Source organism: Mandrillus leucophaeus, unplaced genomic scaffold (genome assembly GCF_000951045.1).
Source record: "Mandrillus leucophaeus isolate KB7577 unplaced genomic scaffold, Mleu.le_1.0 Scaffold671, whole genome shotgun sequence".
Lineage (NCBI taxonomy): Eukaryota > Metazoa > Chordata > Mammalia > Primates > Cercopithecidae > Mandrillus > Mandrillus leucophaeus.
Window position 1 is genome coordinate 356,828 of NW_012107264.1, and position 18,269 is coordinate 375,096.

Here is an 18,269-nt window from a genome sequence, read left to right on the forward strand (position 1 = left end):
CAATTTGTTTGGAGACCAAAACTAATCTAGGTCCTTCCACAGCGCTTAGCTGTAAGAGTTGCACCTCTCTAACAAAGATGTAAATAAGCCACATCATTTCAGAATATGGGAAGAAAGATAATGTGTCGTACCTCCTAAAACAAATTTTTCCTAACAAGTTTTACTTAATAAATTAAAATACAAATCTTTCCTCCGTCACTTATAATTTCCTTTTCTCTTTGTGCTTTCGACGCAGCATTATGAGTCTTGCACATTTACTTTCATCTTTACAATTCTAAAGAGTTCATACTGAAAAATACTGGCATATCAGGCAGTATAATACAGGGTTTCAAAATTTAAAATTATGCTTCTTCATTATCATGTATTTTACATACTGCTAATATGAGAAAGATGAAGTTATTAACGTTTATTGCCTTAAACAGGAAAATATTGGGGGATGACAAAGTTACAAAATTCCAATAGTTTAGTAAGACATAATCTATTTAAGCACTTGTTTAGTCCTCCTTGGATATAAAAAATGATTGTAAGTAGCTTACATACACACTCACAATAAACATTAACTCAAAGGGGATGTTCATGATGATGATGTGATGATGACGATGAAGATTTAAAATTTATTGAGTCCTATGCACCAGGCATTCTTCAAGCACTTTACAAGTAAGTTAATTAGTGTTTATTGAGATGGAAAATCACCGTTTATCACAATATATTTTGTCACAACCTTTTATTAATTTGTCAGTGTGTCGAAATGTTTAACAGTCTTACCCTTTGATTCAGCAATTAAGCATCAAAGATACTTCCTACAGAAATCCAAGACACTTTCCTACAGACACATCCAAGGTCCTTATATGTGGCAAATGGCCCACATGTGCACAAATACATGAGCAAAGACGTTCATCTCACCATTCCAATAACAGTCAAAAAATGAAAGCAATATAAAATCTAACAATGAGAGATTAGTCTAATTAGGTATCTACTATGGATTAAAACTAATGATACAGATAGATCAGTATTTATTGGTGTAAAAGGCCTCATTACAGTTTTAGAGGGCAGAGGGCAAGCTGAAAAACAGTATTATATAGCGTGGTTTATTTTCCTAAAGTGTGATATATATTTCAAAGTCTGGAAGGTTTTCCTCTGAAATAGTTATCTCTGCATGATAAATCTGTCAGTATTTTTACTTTATTTCCTTAAATTTTAAAAATATTTATTTACAATAAACATCTAATACATGTAAAACAATTTAAAAACTGTATTTGCTTGACAAAAAGATGGTTAGGAAAAAATCAGAATAAAGACAAAATAAGGGTTTAAAAAAGTGAAGACAAAAATGAGTTCAATTTAAAAAAGCATCCAATAAAATCCCTTAATAGTAATTGGCCAGCTTCCTTCCCTCCCTCCCTTCCATTTCAGTTGTTCATTCATTTGTTCATTCAGTTGTTCCATTTCAGTTGTTCATTCATTTATGCTTTTATTAAGTACCTATTGATTTCCAGGCACAGACTTTGTTGTTGGGGATACAAAGTAAAGACGTTCATTTATTTAATCTTAATTATTTCAATAGCTATTTATTATACACCCACAGGTGTATCAGAGATTGTCCTAGGTACTGAGAAATATTTATACTAGCTCCTGGTGAGAAGGACATGACAGAAGTGTACCTAGGGAACTATGGAACCACACAAGTGGAGTGGCCAGCTAATTTGGAAGGTAGAGTTCAGAGAAGCATTGCAGGACATGTTGCCTGGGCTTAACTACAAGAGAGAGTAAGAGTTGACTGGGCAAGGCCAGGCACAGTGGCTCACGCCTGTAATCCCAGCACTTTGGGAGGCCAAGGCAGGTAGATAACCTGAGGTCAGGAGTTTGAGACCAGTCTGGCCAACATGGTGAAACCCTGTCTCCACTAAAAATACAAAAATTAGCCGGACATGGTGGCACACACCTGTCTGTAATTACAGCTACTTGGAGGCTGAGGCAGGAGAATCACTTGAACCTGGGAGGCAGAGGTTGCAGTGAGCTGAGATTGCGGCATTGCACTCCAGCCTGAGCGACAAGAGCAAAACTCCATCTCAAAATAAAAGAAAAAAAAAAAAGAGTTGGCTGGGCAAAAGAAGATAAAGAAGCTCTAATTATACATATATAGACATACAGAGGTATACATGTACATATACATATATTTTCATTTATTATATGTTCATTCAGGGACATCAGACATCCTGATATAAATGAAGAAAGGCTAGCTCTTTATAGAGTGTTACATGTATTTAACCCATTAAAACCTGATATATGACTAACGGTCCAGTAAATACTGAAAGTGAAGTGAATTATTTTTAACCTACTACTAGATTTATTACCATGCATGCATTCAATATGAGTTAAGAAACACAGTATGCTTACATTAGAAAAATGATATATTGAGATCATATTCTGAAAAAATTGCTAACTACAGGAGCTGACTTTCAGAGTTCATAATATTAACTAAGTACTCTAGAATTATAAGCACTATAAACTTATGTACAGCTAGAAGAGGATATTAGAACACCAAAATTATGCACATTTGTAGACAAATAAGGATGCAAATTTCAATAGAACAATATAATATGAACATTAATTACAAGTGTAGTTAAAGGTTTGTAGCATACACACTCATATACATGCAGTGGTTTAAAGTGAAACCTGAAGATACAGCTCCCATATAAGAAATGTCTGAGGTGAATTTAAGGAAGAAATCTGTTGGTTTGATAAGATTTATGAAGCAAATGAATACTAATAAATCGAGAGGTCTACACATAACAGAGACTTGCAAGTATCCATTTATTTGATCAACATATATTTATTTGCCTACAATATGAGTGTTTCCTTAACTCCTTCTTACTGTACCACAACTATACTGATGATAAGCAAAGAAAAAGGAAAAAAAAATGGAGACAGGACTTGTATCAGTTGAAGGTAACTACTGAAGTCACTAGCATTTATATTATATTTGTGAGGGTAGAAAGGCTGTCTTTCCCACAATATAAGCTTTAGGAGGTCAGATTTTTATATTTACCTTCGTTTTCCATGAATTTAAACATTCAGAAAATACCTATTAAATGAAGTAACTATATTTAGTCCAATCCATTCCTTAAGAAACAGAATCCGAATTCCAAAGAGAAATCACTTGTTCAAAGTAATAAAACTATGTAATGTCAGAGATCAATTAGAAATTAGGATTTCCTAAAATGTGTACCTTTTCATTAGAAAAGATGACTTTTGTTGGTCCATCGACCAGATAAAAGCATGCTTCCTCAATTCAAAATGAAATTTTATCACGATGCGAAACTAAAGGTCAAATAATGTTTTGATTACCTATATGATATTCATGGGATGATCTCAAGGTCCTATGTAGACGTATGGTAGCTTCAGAAAGGAAACCAGGTTAACAGTTGGCAGTTGATTTATCAAAGTACTGAGATTCTAAGGTTTCTCTCTCCTTTCTTGTAATTTTATTGTTCATAAGACTTTTATTAAAAACAAAATTATCCCCAAGAAAGAACTAAGCCTCTAGCCTGGTACACCATATACAAAGTATAGCCCTGAAACAAAGCACAGCCCCAGCTGCCATCCTCAAAAACTGGCTTAGACACAAAACTTGCTCAGTCTCACCAGTATATCCCTTGGTATTCGCTTTCTCAAGTTCCTTTTGGAGTCCGCTTAAAACCTCTGTGACCAGTTTCAAAAACTCATCTAGGGAGCACTTTCTAGGAAAATAAACTTTAATTCTAGTTTTCTGTTGTATCCACATCCATGCAAACATCGATTCTTTCAAAAATTATTTATAATTTAATATCTTCGTGATTTGTTCCTTTATTCTTCGGACACAAAGAAATGAATCTCCCTGCATTCGCCTGGGAGCTTCTGCAATGAAGTTATTACAATTTAAATAATCTCTACAGTCATTGTATTTAAAATGTTGACTGAATAAATCCAAAATCAATTAATGTGCCAGAAAAAAAGGAAGCCACCCCAGGAGCTAAAGGGTAAGGCCCTTTCTGCATTCATCTTTCTTACTCTCACTCACTCTCCCACCACCCAGCCCTACGGCAGGCGAGGGAGTCGTGCGGTGGGCGGTTCCCCACGTCCGCTGGGGGCGTGCCCCTGAGGCCTCGCCTCGCCCCCGGCGCGCGCTCCCGGCGCCGGCCGCGCCCCCTCACCCAGGCGGAGCCGTAAAGCCGGAGAAGGGGCGGGGTCTCAGCTCCTACTTCATTCTACGGCCGAGAACGGAGGATGTTCCCTGCTCAGGAGGAGGCCGACAGGACCGTGTTTGTGGGGAATTTAGAGGCCCGAGTTCGGGAAGAGATTCTGTACGAGCTGTTCCTTCAGGTACCGTCCTCCGGGAAGGGGCGGCGGAGGGGCGGAGCCCGTCGGGCCGGAAGCATAGCGCGCACCTGGACCACCCGGAGCCCGGCCCCCTTCCGCCCCATCCTGAGTAGGGGTTTTAATTTGGTTTCGCTTTGGCGCACCTGTCTCCAGGTGAGCGGCTGGGGAGTGAAGTGATGGAGCGTTCCGCCGTCCCCATTCCCGCTGCAGAGTCCTGGGGGTGGGCAGGGACGGGTTTCCCTCAACCCCAGTTTCTGATTAAGGGCTTTCAAGAGGCTGCCTGGGCCTCGGGTGTGCTCAGGCAGAACCGAAAACCGCCTGGTCACTGTTCGTCAAGTAGTAAGCACGCTGACATCCCGCAAAAGGAGAAGGGTCGCTTTTATAATGTTTCCTTTTACACCTTGCTTCTTCCTTCAAGTCCTTTTATGCGGAGAGTATTTTTATTCCAGCATGAGAAATGAGATTTGAGATGATTTGCAGCCAACTTACCGTGACTGTGATCAGTTGGTTCCCTGGCCAAGGCCCTTTCATTCATGCCAAGAGGACCTTCGGAAACTTTGAGACCTCGTACCTCTAGGATTAAGCCTGCTGTGTCCTGTATACACGCTCACTTACCGTATTGTCCTATACAGCTAGGTCTCACTTGCCAGAAACATACCATCATTCAGCCATTCCTCTAACCGTGTAATGATCGGGAATTACCAAATACTAAGGAGGGTGCTGGGAATACAAATTGAAGAGACACCCTTTCATCTTCCTAAAAGGGAGAACTTAAAATTACAGATAAAAAGAGAAGGGGACATAGATAGAAAAGGTTCCGAGTGCGAGTTCTGAGGTCAGCAGTGTGACTCTGAGCCTGTCAATGAATTCCTCAGTGCCTCAGTTTCCTTATATGTCAAAAGAGAGTAATAGGATCTGCAGTATAATGTGGCTGTCGGAATAGATGGCCTAATGGTAAAATGGCTACAGCTGATAGCCATTTTAACTCATTTATGAGTGATATATTCATTTATCACTCATTATGTATTCATTTATCACTCATATACTCATTATGATAGCCATAATAACTCACTGTTTGCTACCGCTACTACTGCTAGTGGTACTGCTGTTATTAGTGATAAGACTAACATCAAGAGAAATCAATAGTTACTTCCTCCTATCAGAATAAGGGAAGGTTCCGAGGGAGTCGTTTGCAGAACTAAATTTTCAGGATTGAATGGGTCATACGGGTTATTTGGTTGTGAAAGCACTTACTTTTGTCTCTAAACAACTAAAGTAACCCTCTTTTGATTATAGATACAATTTGGTAGAGAGGGTTCTTCCCAGGAATACAGTTTCCTTTCCTGGATGTAAATTTTTTTTTATTATTTGAAAAATATTGATTTTAAGACTTTTAGGTTCATCCTTTTAATTCATCTTTGTAAATGTGTCTCCTTTTTTTATCAGCTCTAATCCATGTCAGTTTTTTCATTCAGTATCATTTAAAACTTCCTATATTAAGTCAAAAAACAAAAAAAACCAAAAAAACACCAAAAACCGAAAGAAATATAAAGTAAACTTAGAGTTGTTTTTCTCCAGAAGACTTCTTTCACTCTGAGCCTCAAAAAAAAAGGAAAGTGGAAGACTAGGTTGGGATTGCATTATCCAATAACCATTATTTTTAGTTAATCAGGACTCGATCAATATCAGTTGTGTCGGTCCACAAGACTATATATTATCTTCTCATTTTTTATAATTTCCTTCTTCCACCTAAGCAAAATGTAAATTTTATTTAATAGATCAGGTAAGAAGCATAAGTTCTTATTTTTGTCTAGATATTGAAAGGAATTGCCAAAGTGGAATTTCTTTTCCACTTTAGGCTTCCAACACCCAGCAAAACTTGACAACTATCACACTATGTATTTCATTGTGGTTTAAAAAAGACTATAAGATAATGTGATTGTTGCTGTAAGTCTTCATGTTGAATTTTATCTTTCTTTAAAAATGCTTTGGATTATCTAAATTTATGTCAAAATTCAAATCATATTCTGTCCCACACTGATTACATCTATTTAATATCAGTATAAAAATCACCAATTTTATTAGTTTTGTTTATATTACAGTATATTTATCCTTTTACTGTTTTCTTTCAAATTTCTGATTGGAAATGAGAAAATCAGATTTATTATCATTGCACTTTTAATACTAGAGTTGAGATTTGGAGAAAACATAATGAATTCAGTTTCAAATATGTTGAGATTGAAGTACTAAAACATAGATGTCTCCAGGAGATGTCTCCATGAAAGAGACATAGCGGGAAAAGTAGATTTGTTGATGGGGTGGTCCTTAAAGCCAGATAGGAAGGGAAGCTAATCCCTGGGAGAGCACAGAGAATGAAAGGAAAAAACTAAATCTTAACACACAGAATTATTTTAAATATGATCATTAATATTTTTCTTGAGAGTAAAAGCAATTTTTTTATGTATGCAACTCTACAGAGAAAAATAATCAGTCATTAAAGTCTGAACCATTCAGCATTAAATCAGTTTTTGTATTTGTCAGTGCCTCCTCCCGTCATTATCATGGCTGTGATGTAATTTTTTGTTAGTTGTAATTAACAATTTTCTATGATATTTGGCTCTGTGTTTTTAAATCTTCATTGCATATTATAGGTTTTTCTGTCAATATAATCTGAATATTTATAGTTTATATTTTATTCCATTTTAATAACACACCATGAAATAATATCTCCAGTTGTTAGATTTAGAGTCTCTCTAATTTCTCACACTTACAAATAATGCAATATACTTAAAAGTCTTAAACATATTTAAACATTTTTCCTTTGGAAATTTACCAAATGGAGTTTCCAAATCAAAATGCGTAATAAATTTATTTATTCTTGTAAAGATATGTAATCTTCATGACAGAAAATTTAAACTATGATATAACATTACCAGCTTTTTTGAGGATAACTCAACCAAAATTGAATTTCTCATTTCAGTTAATTTTTGAATTCAACGCTGTGAATATATATGGAGACAAAGTAGTATTTTAATCTTAGATTTATGTGTTTTCTAAATTGGTTTATTAAGCCTCACAGAAGGATAGTCTACCATTTCTTTTACAGTTTGAAACTAATACCTAGAATTTCCTGTTCTTAACACCATGCATGTTTCCCCAGTGAGCCAGAAAATACAAAGAAAATGTGAGGAAGTGTAATATTTATTATTAGAAAGATACATTATCAGCAGAGCCACATAAAGATATTGCTAACACATTTCTTTAGTCTAAAGTTGAATTATTTGAGTATGAAAAAAATCTTTGGATTTATGAGAAAATAATTTTTAAGTTTCTTATAGGCGGGGCCACTAACCAAAGTGACTATATGCAAAGACAGAGAAGGAAAGCCGAAGTCTTTTGGATTTGTCTGCTTTAAACACCCAGAATCGGTGTCTTATGCCATAGCTTTGCTGAATGGAATTCGTTTATATGGAAGACCAATTAACGTGCAGTATCGATTTGGTAAGTCCTGTCACTGATTAATCTTCAAAGTGTTTTGTGGTTGGTACTATTCTCAGAGGTGTAAGCAATTTGTTTCCTATATAGTGGAAGACCAAAAAATAAAAATAAAAAATAAAAGTACCATCTGCTCATTGTTAAATTTTCTCGGAACACATGTCTAATTCATAATGTTATATAGTTAATTAGTCTTGACAAACCTATAGCATCTTTTCTAAAAATAAAATGTAAGATACTCGTTTTAGTATCAGCCAGCATGTAGCTATGATGGTTGCTATTGACTCTTACAAATTGATCAAATCTAAATGAACTGGGGTCACACAACTGAGGCATTTATATAGCAAGAGTGTTTACTAATCTTGTCACTGCTAATGTATGGTATTGAATCCGTACTCTTTGGAAGATAGAGAGAGGGCATTAGTCCATCTGGGGAAACCTTTCTATACATGTTGCCCAGGATTTTAAGCCCCTGTAAGAGCAAAGTGGCGAAAGGCAACTGTAGAGTTACCCTTCCTAGTGGTGGAAAAAACTTCCTGACATGAATGACTTCAGCACCTTCTCCTGCACACATGTCAGGAACAGATCATTCGTGATTTAGCTGCCCAGAGAATGTTACAACATTACTCCAGCCCTTTCATGTTTCAGGAGACTAACAGAGGCCATCTGTTAATTCTTGCAATATGTATGCTGCCTCCTCTAAGTGGTTCAGGCTTACTGATCTATCACTTGTTGGTTCTTAAATTCCTCTTGCTATACTAAAAGCAAACAAATAGTAATAACAAAAACAATGCTTTCTTGCAAAGCGAAAGTGCATCTTTTTGCATTTTTTTTCTTTTTTTCTTCCTTTCTTTTCTTTTTTTTTTTTTTTTAAAAATACATGGTTGCCTCATGCTCTCTGGTACTTTCTGGTTAACTTACACAGCCTGGTATTAGGTTGGTGCAAAAGTAAGTGAGGTTTTGCCATTACTTTTTAATGTCTGTAGAATAGGCCCCAGGGTATGTTATGTTCTGTCACATCATGTATAAGGTTGAATTGGCTTTTGTCCATGAGGGTTAAACTCCTGCCTTGTACACGGGAAGCAAATAACACTTGTTTATTTGCCATGTTTAGTTTACAGGTGTCTAGAACAAACCATCATGTATCTTACAAAGTCCAATGTCAGTGTCATTCTTATTTACAGTCATTGATTTAGACAAAGCTTGATTTTAATTCATTGATACATAGTACTATAAACAATCTGTAAATATGATTTGAGAGGTCAGATATGCATATATCTTCTCTGAGTATAGAATTTTTAAATCACTACTATGTCCTAAAATATTTTGAGTCATTTTATGGTTTAATATTAGAACTCAAAAAAAAAATGCACCATGAAGTAACCTGTTACTCTGTTTCTTTTAAAGGGAGTTCTCACTCTTCTGAACCAGCTAACCAAAGTTTTGAGAGCTGTGTTAAGATAAATTCATACAGCTACAGGTAATTTTAAAAATATTCCTCATTAAAGGTGAAGCAAATATGTTCTTATGCTAAGAGGAGTTTTTATATATTTTGGGCTATTGTAAAACCTTACTTTTTAGGCATAGGATAAAATTAAGGAATATCTGTTTTTCCGAGCCCATGAAAAGTGATAGAAAATATTTTCATTTAAAGTTCAGTCTTAATATTTTCAGTAGTAGGAGGTAGAGACTTATATTTGTAGTTTTTTTAAAAATAGTTTTCCACATGCTTTTCATAGCTGTTAAATCATTTAGACATACAAGGTTTCATCATGGATCATAGAGATACTGTTATTTATGCTTCACATTTGAGTAAATGGAGTTGCAAAAGTTAACCAGTTCTTAAGGTTACAGGATGATAAAGTCCTGGCTTTGAAACTAAGCCTTCTGGCATTAAGCCATTCAATTAATTATTTTACTCTTTGAAATAACGTCTCTGTGTTAATTTTCAAACTCTTCTAGAATTTTGTATAGCCTGAGTTATTGATGCAATCGTAGCCTCCACGTACACTATCTGGCAAGCTATCCCAGAGGTCATGAAACTGAAAGGCTCCCACACTAAATGAAAATGTTCAAATTACACTTTTTTTTTTACATCCATTCTAAAAACAATGAAAAGCAAGAAGAAAGATATTGGATAACTTAGCACACTTAGGAAAAGGTGCAAGCAGGCAGAAGGACCAACTAGCTGAGTTGTGGTTACACCAATAAACACATGCCCTGTTTCTCTCTGCTGTATCAGCCTCCCCTTCCTGACTGCAGTACTTCTGCAGCCTCTCTAAGTGGTTCAGGCTTTTTCATGTATCACTTGTTGGTTTTTAAATTTCTCTTGCTATGCTAAAAACAAATATGAATAACAAAAACAATGCATTCTTGCAAAGGGAAAGTGCTTCTCTTTGCATTCTCTTTGCATTTCTTCTTCGTTTTTTAATGTTTGGCTTCATCATGCTCTCTGGTACTGTCCGGTTAACTTACACGGGCTGATAGAATAGGTCAGGGTATATTATGTTCTGATACATCATATAGATGTATGATGTAGATATCTATATCTATATACAGGGGAGAGGAATAGATATACTCTATTCAGAGTAGAGATATAGATCTACATACCTCTATATAGATATTATATATATAGAGAGAAGTATTGCTCTACTAGCTTGTTTACAGTCTATGATAGACATTAGACATGTATATCGTCCATACTGCTTTTTTTCTTGTCTTCTTTGGCAGAAGTGAATATTCTCAAGTAAACTAACAATAGCTGACCCTTTTATCCCTTTGTGTTATATCAACCCTCTGAACATAGGAGAGTGGCCCCTCGGGACTGTCAAATATGCAGGGTTACCTTTCAGAGCAGTATTGCACCCCAGATAAAACAGTGTGCTCCTTGTCTTCATTCACCCCAACTTTTCTACATCAGTGAAATCAGAAGTTAGGAAAGGAGGTGGTGAAATTGGATTGCCTAAATTTGCATGTTGGCTCTGCCACTTTATTAACGTCAGTTAACAGTTTATTAACAGTCCGTTAACACTGTTAATAAAATAGCAGAGGCAAGATGCAAATTCAGACAAGAACTGGATATGTTATTTTACCACTCTGTTCCCCATCTGTAAAATGAGGATAAAACTTTAAAAGGTTACTGTGAGAATTGAATTTTATAATTAACACAAGGTGCTTAAAAGACTGAGCATACAACATTCCGCAAATGTTGGCATAAAGGGGGATGTATTACTTTGGTGGGGGAAGCACTATATAGACTCGTGTGTCGAGCCACGTATATAATGTAAGAGCTTCTTTCTTCTACTAGTACCAAGTGGGAAAAGATATCTCGTCTTCCTCGGGAGTTAGAAAGGAACAAGCTATTGGTAAGATTTAGACGGAAGAGAAAAGACTAGATGGGCACTAGAATGTAGCAGGAAAACTCTGATATTTTCTAGTTATGTTTGGTACACTCACCCTAAGTCATCACAACTTCTAGAGTAGACAACCTGAGTTATGTGTATATATTGGATATGACATTTCATTAATAATACTTTATTCTTCTATTATTTCTGATATTATAAAGAAAGTATAAAAAAATGGGTTATCATGTCCCCAAAGTGATTTGCAGAGAAAAATGGTGCTTTTTTAACAGTCTTTGTTCTTCCTTGGAAATGGATTTTTATACTTCTTGTTGTTTCTTGTACCTTCTGCTTTTATGAATATTTCCTGTATTCGTTTGCTAGGGCTGCTGTAACAAAGTATGACAGAGTACTTGAGCAATAGCTGTTCATTGTCTCATAGTTCTGAAGGTTAGACATCCAAGATAAAGGTGTCAGCAGCATTGTTTCCTTATGAGAGCTATCAGAAATCATCTGTGTCATGCCTCTCCCTCAGCTTCTGGTGGTTTGATGTCAGTCGTTGGTGTTTTTCAGCTTGTAGAAGCATTGCCAAGAGATCACCTTTATCTTCACATGGCATTCTTCCTGTGGGCATCTGTACTGTAGTTTGAATGTGGCCCTCAAAAGTTCATATGTTGAAATTTTGGTCCCCAGTGCCGCAGTGTGGAGACGGGGGACCTTTGGGAGGTGACTGGGTCATGAAGGCTCTGCCCTCATGTATATTTTAATTCATTCATGGATTATTGGATTAATTGGTTATTGAGGAAATGGGTTTGTTATCACAAGTAGATCTGTCGTAAAAGCCAGTTTGGCCATCTCTCGTGAGCTCCTCCTGCCTGTGAGGACTTCTGCCATATTATGACATAGTATAGCTTTCCGGAAGCTAACCATAGCCACCTTCACCAGAAGCTACCTGATCTTGGACTCTGCAGCCTGAAGAACCATGAGCCGAAATAAACCTCTTTTCTTCATAACAGAGTACCTGTTTGTTATATGATACCAGTTTGTTATAACAAACAGGTATTGTGTTGTAACAACAGAAAATGGACTAAAACAGTCTGTTTTCAAATTTCCCTTTTTTTATCAGGATACCACTCATACTGGATTAGGGACCCATCCTGTTCCAATATGACCTCATCCTAACTAACGATACCTGCAATGACCCTTTTTCCAAATAAGGTAACATTCTGAAATACTGGGGTTTAGGACTTAAATTTTGGGGAGACATGTCAGCCCATCAGACTTCCAAATTTACATGCGGTTCCCCTATGCAGACAACTTTGCATCCCCTGAGGAAAGATAGTGGTTTTATCTGCAGCTGTTTTCATCATGGTGCTAATATCACCACTTCTGCTACTGAGTCATATCTTCCCCACTCGGTAACCTCACTCTACCTTTCATCTTGTTCCTTGCCGTCACTTTCCCCACATGCGTTCTGGTCTTCCTGAGCACTCTCTCCTTAACAGGCTGTTATATTTTTCTCTTTCTGTTACTGAAAAATCTTTCATCCTTCACATCCTTTCTTCCCATTCTTGCCTCAAACTCATTGTTATATAGAAGCTGCTCTTTTTGAAGGTTATCGGGTACCTTCTGACCAGCAATTCAGAGGACCCAGTGCTTATCCAGTTTACTCTCCTGTAACAACAGACACCTAATTCTTTTCTTAATGGAGTTTTTGCTTCTGCTGACTTTCTGTAGTAGTGCTCTCACCACTTGTAAATGGGGTTCTGCCTAGCCATCTGACTGCTTCCTGTCATTCTCCTTGACTCATCTTTGTCTCCACCTTCCTGTGCTAATTTTAGCCTTCTTCATGGTACACTTCCTATCCTAAGAATTACTAATATTAGCATTAAAATTAACAAGTAGACTATTTAAGAGTAGCCATAGAATCTGGCTAGCATTTGTAACCTCTCCATAGAAGCACATATAACATTTATAAATGTATACATGAAACTTTGGTACAGTTTTTAAATTAGGTGTTTCATTAATTAACGTGTGGAAGACATCAGCAAATGTGTTCATGTTAGCATTAGCAGTCGGTTTAGGAAAGAGCATAATTTTTATAGTTAAACAGTAAAGGTATCTTTAAAAATAAATGAGGGTGAGGGGAGGGAACTTAGAGGACAGGTCATTAGATGCAGCAAACCACCATGGCACACGTATACCTATGTAACAAACCTGTATGTTCTGCACACGTATCCCAGAACTTAAGGTAAAATTTTAAAAAATTAAGTTACATTTTAAAAAACTGATGAAAATTTCTGGCTTCTTAAATTTTTTTTATATCTGGAAAAGATTGAAGTGTACCCTTTGTAAATACTAACAACTTGCTTTGCTCTTTCAATATCTAAGTATTATTCATCTTTATATAAATAGAATACTGTCCAGCAATTTTCTATCGGAAAGCCAGATTAGACTCTAAGTATCAAGGCTTCAATATTTAGTAATTGATTTATTGCTGTGTCACTGTGTTATCAGTAATAATAACTGATTATTTGTATATGTGTTTAAAGTAATTAATTACTCTTTAATTGAATGCCGTCCGATAAGCTTGCCTTCTCTATCTTTGTAATTATGAAGAACTTACATTTTTCTTAAGAGAAAATGACATTTGTAAGAGGAATTTTAAGATTTTATTACTTCTTCTTTCATGTCCTCAAAGGAATGAAGAAATGGTGGTGGGCAGATCTTCCTTTCCCATGCAGTGTTTACCAATTCATAATACTTCTTTACCTCAAGAATATTTTCCCTTTCAGAAGATGGTAAGCTTAATATGCATTTTATTCAGTGTATAATATGATACAAACTATGAAGAACATGAAGACTGTTTGTAACATACGGTGCCCAAATCTAAACTGGGATGAAGGCACAAGATGTCCCAGCACTGTCCTCCAGTGCTGTCCTGCCCTAACACCATCATCCTAAATTTCACTTCTAACGCCTTAGCAAATGGCCACGGTGTCAACAGAAAAGGGGTGGATAGCAGTGACAACACACTGCAGTCCAAGTGAAATTTGAGTAGAGAGTTCTAATATAAATGACTATTTTAAAAGGCGTTTGCAGTGGCTGGACATGGTAGTTCACACCTGTAATCACAGCACTTTGGGAGGCCAGGGCAGGATCAGTTGCGGTCAAGAGGTCAAGACCAGCCTGGCCAACACAGTGAAACCCTCTCCATCATAAAAATAGAAAAAAGTAACCAGGTAGGGTGGTGCACACCTGTAACCCCAGCTACTCGGGAGGCTCAGACATGATTGCTTGAACCTAGAAGGTGGAGGTTGCAGTGAGCCAAGATTGTGCTCCAGCCTGGCCAATAGAGCAAGACTCTGTCTCAAAAAAAAGAGAAAAAAAAAAAAAGATGTTTGCAGAATTGAATAATTTGAATAATTTCACTTAGTGAAGTATTTTTATATAATGTCATCAGTCCCAAATAGATTGCTTTTGGACATGGATTTTGAAAGTAAATTTCTCTTTTTAATTAAAGACAAAACTATATGAAGGTTCTCAATTGGTCAAGTAAACTAAATTATTTCCAGAGACTACCAAAAATTGGTTTTGACCCAGAAATCTTAATTATGGACTTCATTGTGAAAGGGGAACTTATTTTTTTCAATTCCTCATAAATAAGAAATTGAAGTCCAGGGTTGTTAATCAACAGTCCCAAGATTTTCAGCTTGTTAGTGACAGGTGTAGGACTAACCCAGGTCTTCTGATTCACATACTGTTATTTTTTGCAAATACCCAACGTATACAGGAGGTTGAGATTTGTTAAATATCCATCTTCAATTTTTAAATGGAAAGAAATTTTCCTGTAAAATGATACTTTTAAACTTCTGGTTAAAAAAAAAAAAAAAAAAACCTTTTCTTAATTATGGTAAAACATTAGTAAACAATCAGTTCTCATCTGAAACTCTAAATGTCTTCGTCTGAGCATTTTTTATCTTTTGGTAGAGATGGGGTAGGAGAGAGACCCAAGTTCATGGTATCTCTATTAATCTTTAATCTGCTTTGAATAGTTAGAAATTTGAGTTAAGAGCTTGTTTGTTTTTAAAGGAAGTATCTCTCTGTCTAAACAATAAATAACTATGCTGTACAATATGGGGGCAGTTAGCCACATGTGCACCTAGGAAGCTCAGTTTTAAAATTTTATTTAATTTTAATTAATTTAAATTAAAATTTAAAACCGATACTTGGTTCAGTTTTCAGAAAACTTTTAGGTATATTTGAAACAACTTGGGCGTGTGAGTATATTTTTTTCAACTCTAAATTTGATGTAATCTAAATTCAGATCAGGTATTTTCAAGAAAAATTTAGCATTCAGATTGCGATATGCTGTAAGTATAAAATATACCTCATATTTTGAAGACTTCATGTGAAGAAACAGTGAAATATCTCATTAAGTTTATGTTATTTACATATTAAAATTATATCATTTAAATTGATATATTGGGATAATAAAATACATTGTTTAATTTCACCTGTTTCTTTTTACTTTTGTATTGCAGTTATTAGATTTAAAACTACATGAGGGCTGGGCACAGTGGCTCACGCCTGTGATCCCAGCACTTTAGGAGGCCAAGGTGGGTGGATCACCTGAGGTCGGGAGATCAAGACCAGCCTGACCAATATGGTGAAATGCTGTCTCCACTAAAAATACAAAAATTAGCTGGGTGTGGTGGTGTGCGCCTGTAGTCCCAGCTTCTTGGGAGACGGAGATAGAAGAATTGCTTGAACTCAGGAGGTGGAGGTTGCAGTGAGCCAAGAGTACGCCACTGCACTCTAGCCTGGGCAACAAAGTGAGACCTTGTCTCAAAACAAACAAACAAACAAACAAACAAAAAACTATTTCCATTGGATAGCACTAATCTGTATTGTAGTGAGCTATACACAACCTCAACTCTTTATATTGGCCCTTTAATGAAACACCTACCTTTCTACTATGAGAGATCACTGTCTTTCTTATACCAAAACACAGTTTAGTTTATTCATGGCTATTGTATAATACATGTAAACTGTTAACTTTTTTCCTTAACCTTTTGGATTTGCTTTGGTAGATGAATGTCTTTTGTTTTCACAGCAGTGGCATGCGTATAATCCAGTGCTGCAGCTTCCTTACTATGAGATGACAGCTCCACTTCCTAATAGTGCATCCGTGTCTTCCTCACTGAATCATGTTCCAGATCTTGAGGCTGGACCCAGCTCATATAAATGGACTCACCAACAACCAAGTGACTCTGACCTTTATCAGATGACAGCTCCACTTCCTAGTAGTGCATCCGTGTCTTCCTCACTGAATCATGTTCCAGATCTTGAGGCTGGACCCACCTCATATAAATGGACGCACCAACAACCAAGTGACTCTGACTTTTATCAGATGAATAAACGAAAGAGGCAAAAGCAAACAAGCGATAGTGATAGTAGCACAGACAACAACAGAGGCAATGAATGTAGCCAAAAGTTCCGAAAGTCTAAGAAGAAGAAAAGATACTAGTATTACCTACAAATGAAACTTACCTATACTGATCTTAGTTCTCTTATGAAAAACATAAGATGTTATTCCATCAAATAACCAATGTCATGGCTATCTTGTCTTTTGAAATATATAGTAATAGGACTTATCTCTGGTTGCTGTTCAATTTTTGCCTTGAATGACAAAAGCTTTCTAAAAATAATATAATGTACCACTTTTTGTATTTGTCATGATATTTTTGACCCATTGGCAATAAATAGACTATTGTCATTTTATTAGTACCAATGATGACATTTCACCAAACTGTTAATCAAAAGTCACTTATTGAACACATTGATAAAGCACCATGCTCCCTTTAATTATACCCTGTAACCAACACACAACTGCAAATAGGCTGGGATTCAATGTGGAGTGGTGGATTTCCTGAAAGAAAGTCGTGCAGATATTTAAGGATTGCATATTGTTCCTAATGAGGATGTAATAAGACATTAGTACCCCTTTCTTTTAGTATCTAAAGATGTTTCTGAGCCATACTCTTCTTCAGGTTTATTTCATAAAGCGAGGACATATGATAATGATACCAAAGGAAAGATAATTCTCATGAAACCAACTTTTGGATCATTCCCTTTTTATACAATTGCGTATTTATAGGGATACCTGCCTCTTCTCATGTATTAATTGTATGTCATTAAAATAAGTTGGCTATGTCAGTGTGTATTATTCACCTCTTTTGCTAGCAAGGTTTGAGATGATATATTAACATATATAAATCATGAAAATGAGCAAGTAAATAGAATAATATTTTATTAATGTATGATATGTAATACTTATTGTCTAAATCAAGTTTCCTATTTTTGGTTTATTTATTTTAAAAGAAAAATAAAATGTGTTGTTTATTTGGGCATTTTTGTTTATAGCTCATTACAAACTAGCGTGATGAAAATATGTATTTACTAAAGCTAATTGAAGGAGTCATGCAGCTCAGTTGGGAATTAACCACGCAATTCAATAGTAAAAGCCATGCTTGGATGTTTCTTTTGCATGTTGCCTAGCATTTTACAGATATTTATTATTTAAAAAAAAAAAAGATATGTTTTTAATGAAGGGAGTAACTGAATTTTAATCTTGGTTATAAATATATAATATAGTGATGTTTGAAACATAAATATTAGTCTATTTCTATCTAATCAAAATGCAAAACAATTTTCCTTTTGTAGCTGATACGGTTTGGCTCTGTGTCCACACCCAAATCTGACCTTGACTTGTAATCCCCATTATTCCCTCATGTCAAGGGCAGGACCAGGTGGAGGTAATTGGATCATGGGGGCAGTTTCCCTCATGCTGTTCTTGCAACAATGAGTGAGTGTCATGAGATCTCATGGTTTCATAAGCATCTGGCATTTCCCCTGCTGGCACTCCATCCTGCTGCCTTGGGAAGAAGGTGCCTGCTTCTCCTTTGCCTTCTACCATTATAGGTTTCCTGAAGGCCTCCCCAGCAGTGCTGAATTGTGAGTCAATTAAACCTATTTCCTTTATTAATTACCCAGTATCAGGTATTTATTTGT

The 18,269-nt window shown here is 36.1% G+C and overlaps 1 protein-coding gene across 1 annotated transcript; it reads left to right on the forward strand.

Moving 5' to 3' along the window:
• The first annotated feature begins 4,230 nt into the window (after positions 1–4,230).
• RBM11 (RNA binding motif protein 11) lies at positions 4,231–17,808 on the forward strand. Its single transcript, XM_012001953.1, has 5 exons — positions 4,231–4,362; positions 7,698–7,860; positions 9,262–9,334; positions 13,897–13,996; positions 16,312–17,808. The coding sequence occupies exons 1-5, from the start codon at positions 4,267–4,269 to the stop codon at positions 16,723–16,725; spliced, it is 846 nt and encodes a 281-aa protein (XP_011857343.1). The 5' UTR covers positions 4,231–4,266; the 3' UTR covers positions 16,726–17,808.
• Positions 17,809–18,269: the final 461 nt, after the last annotated feature.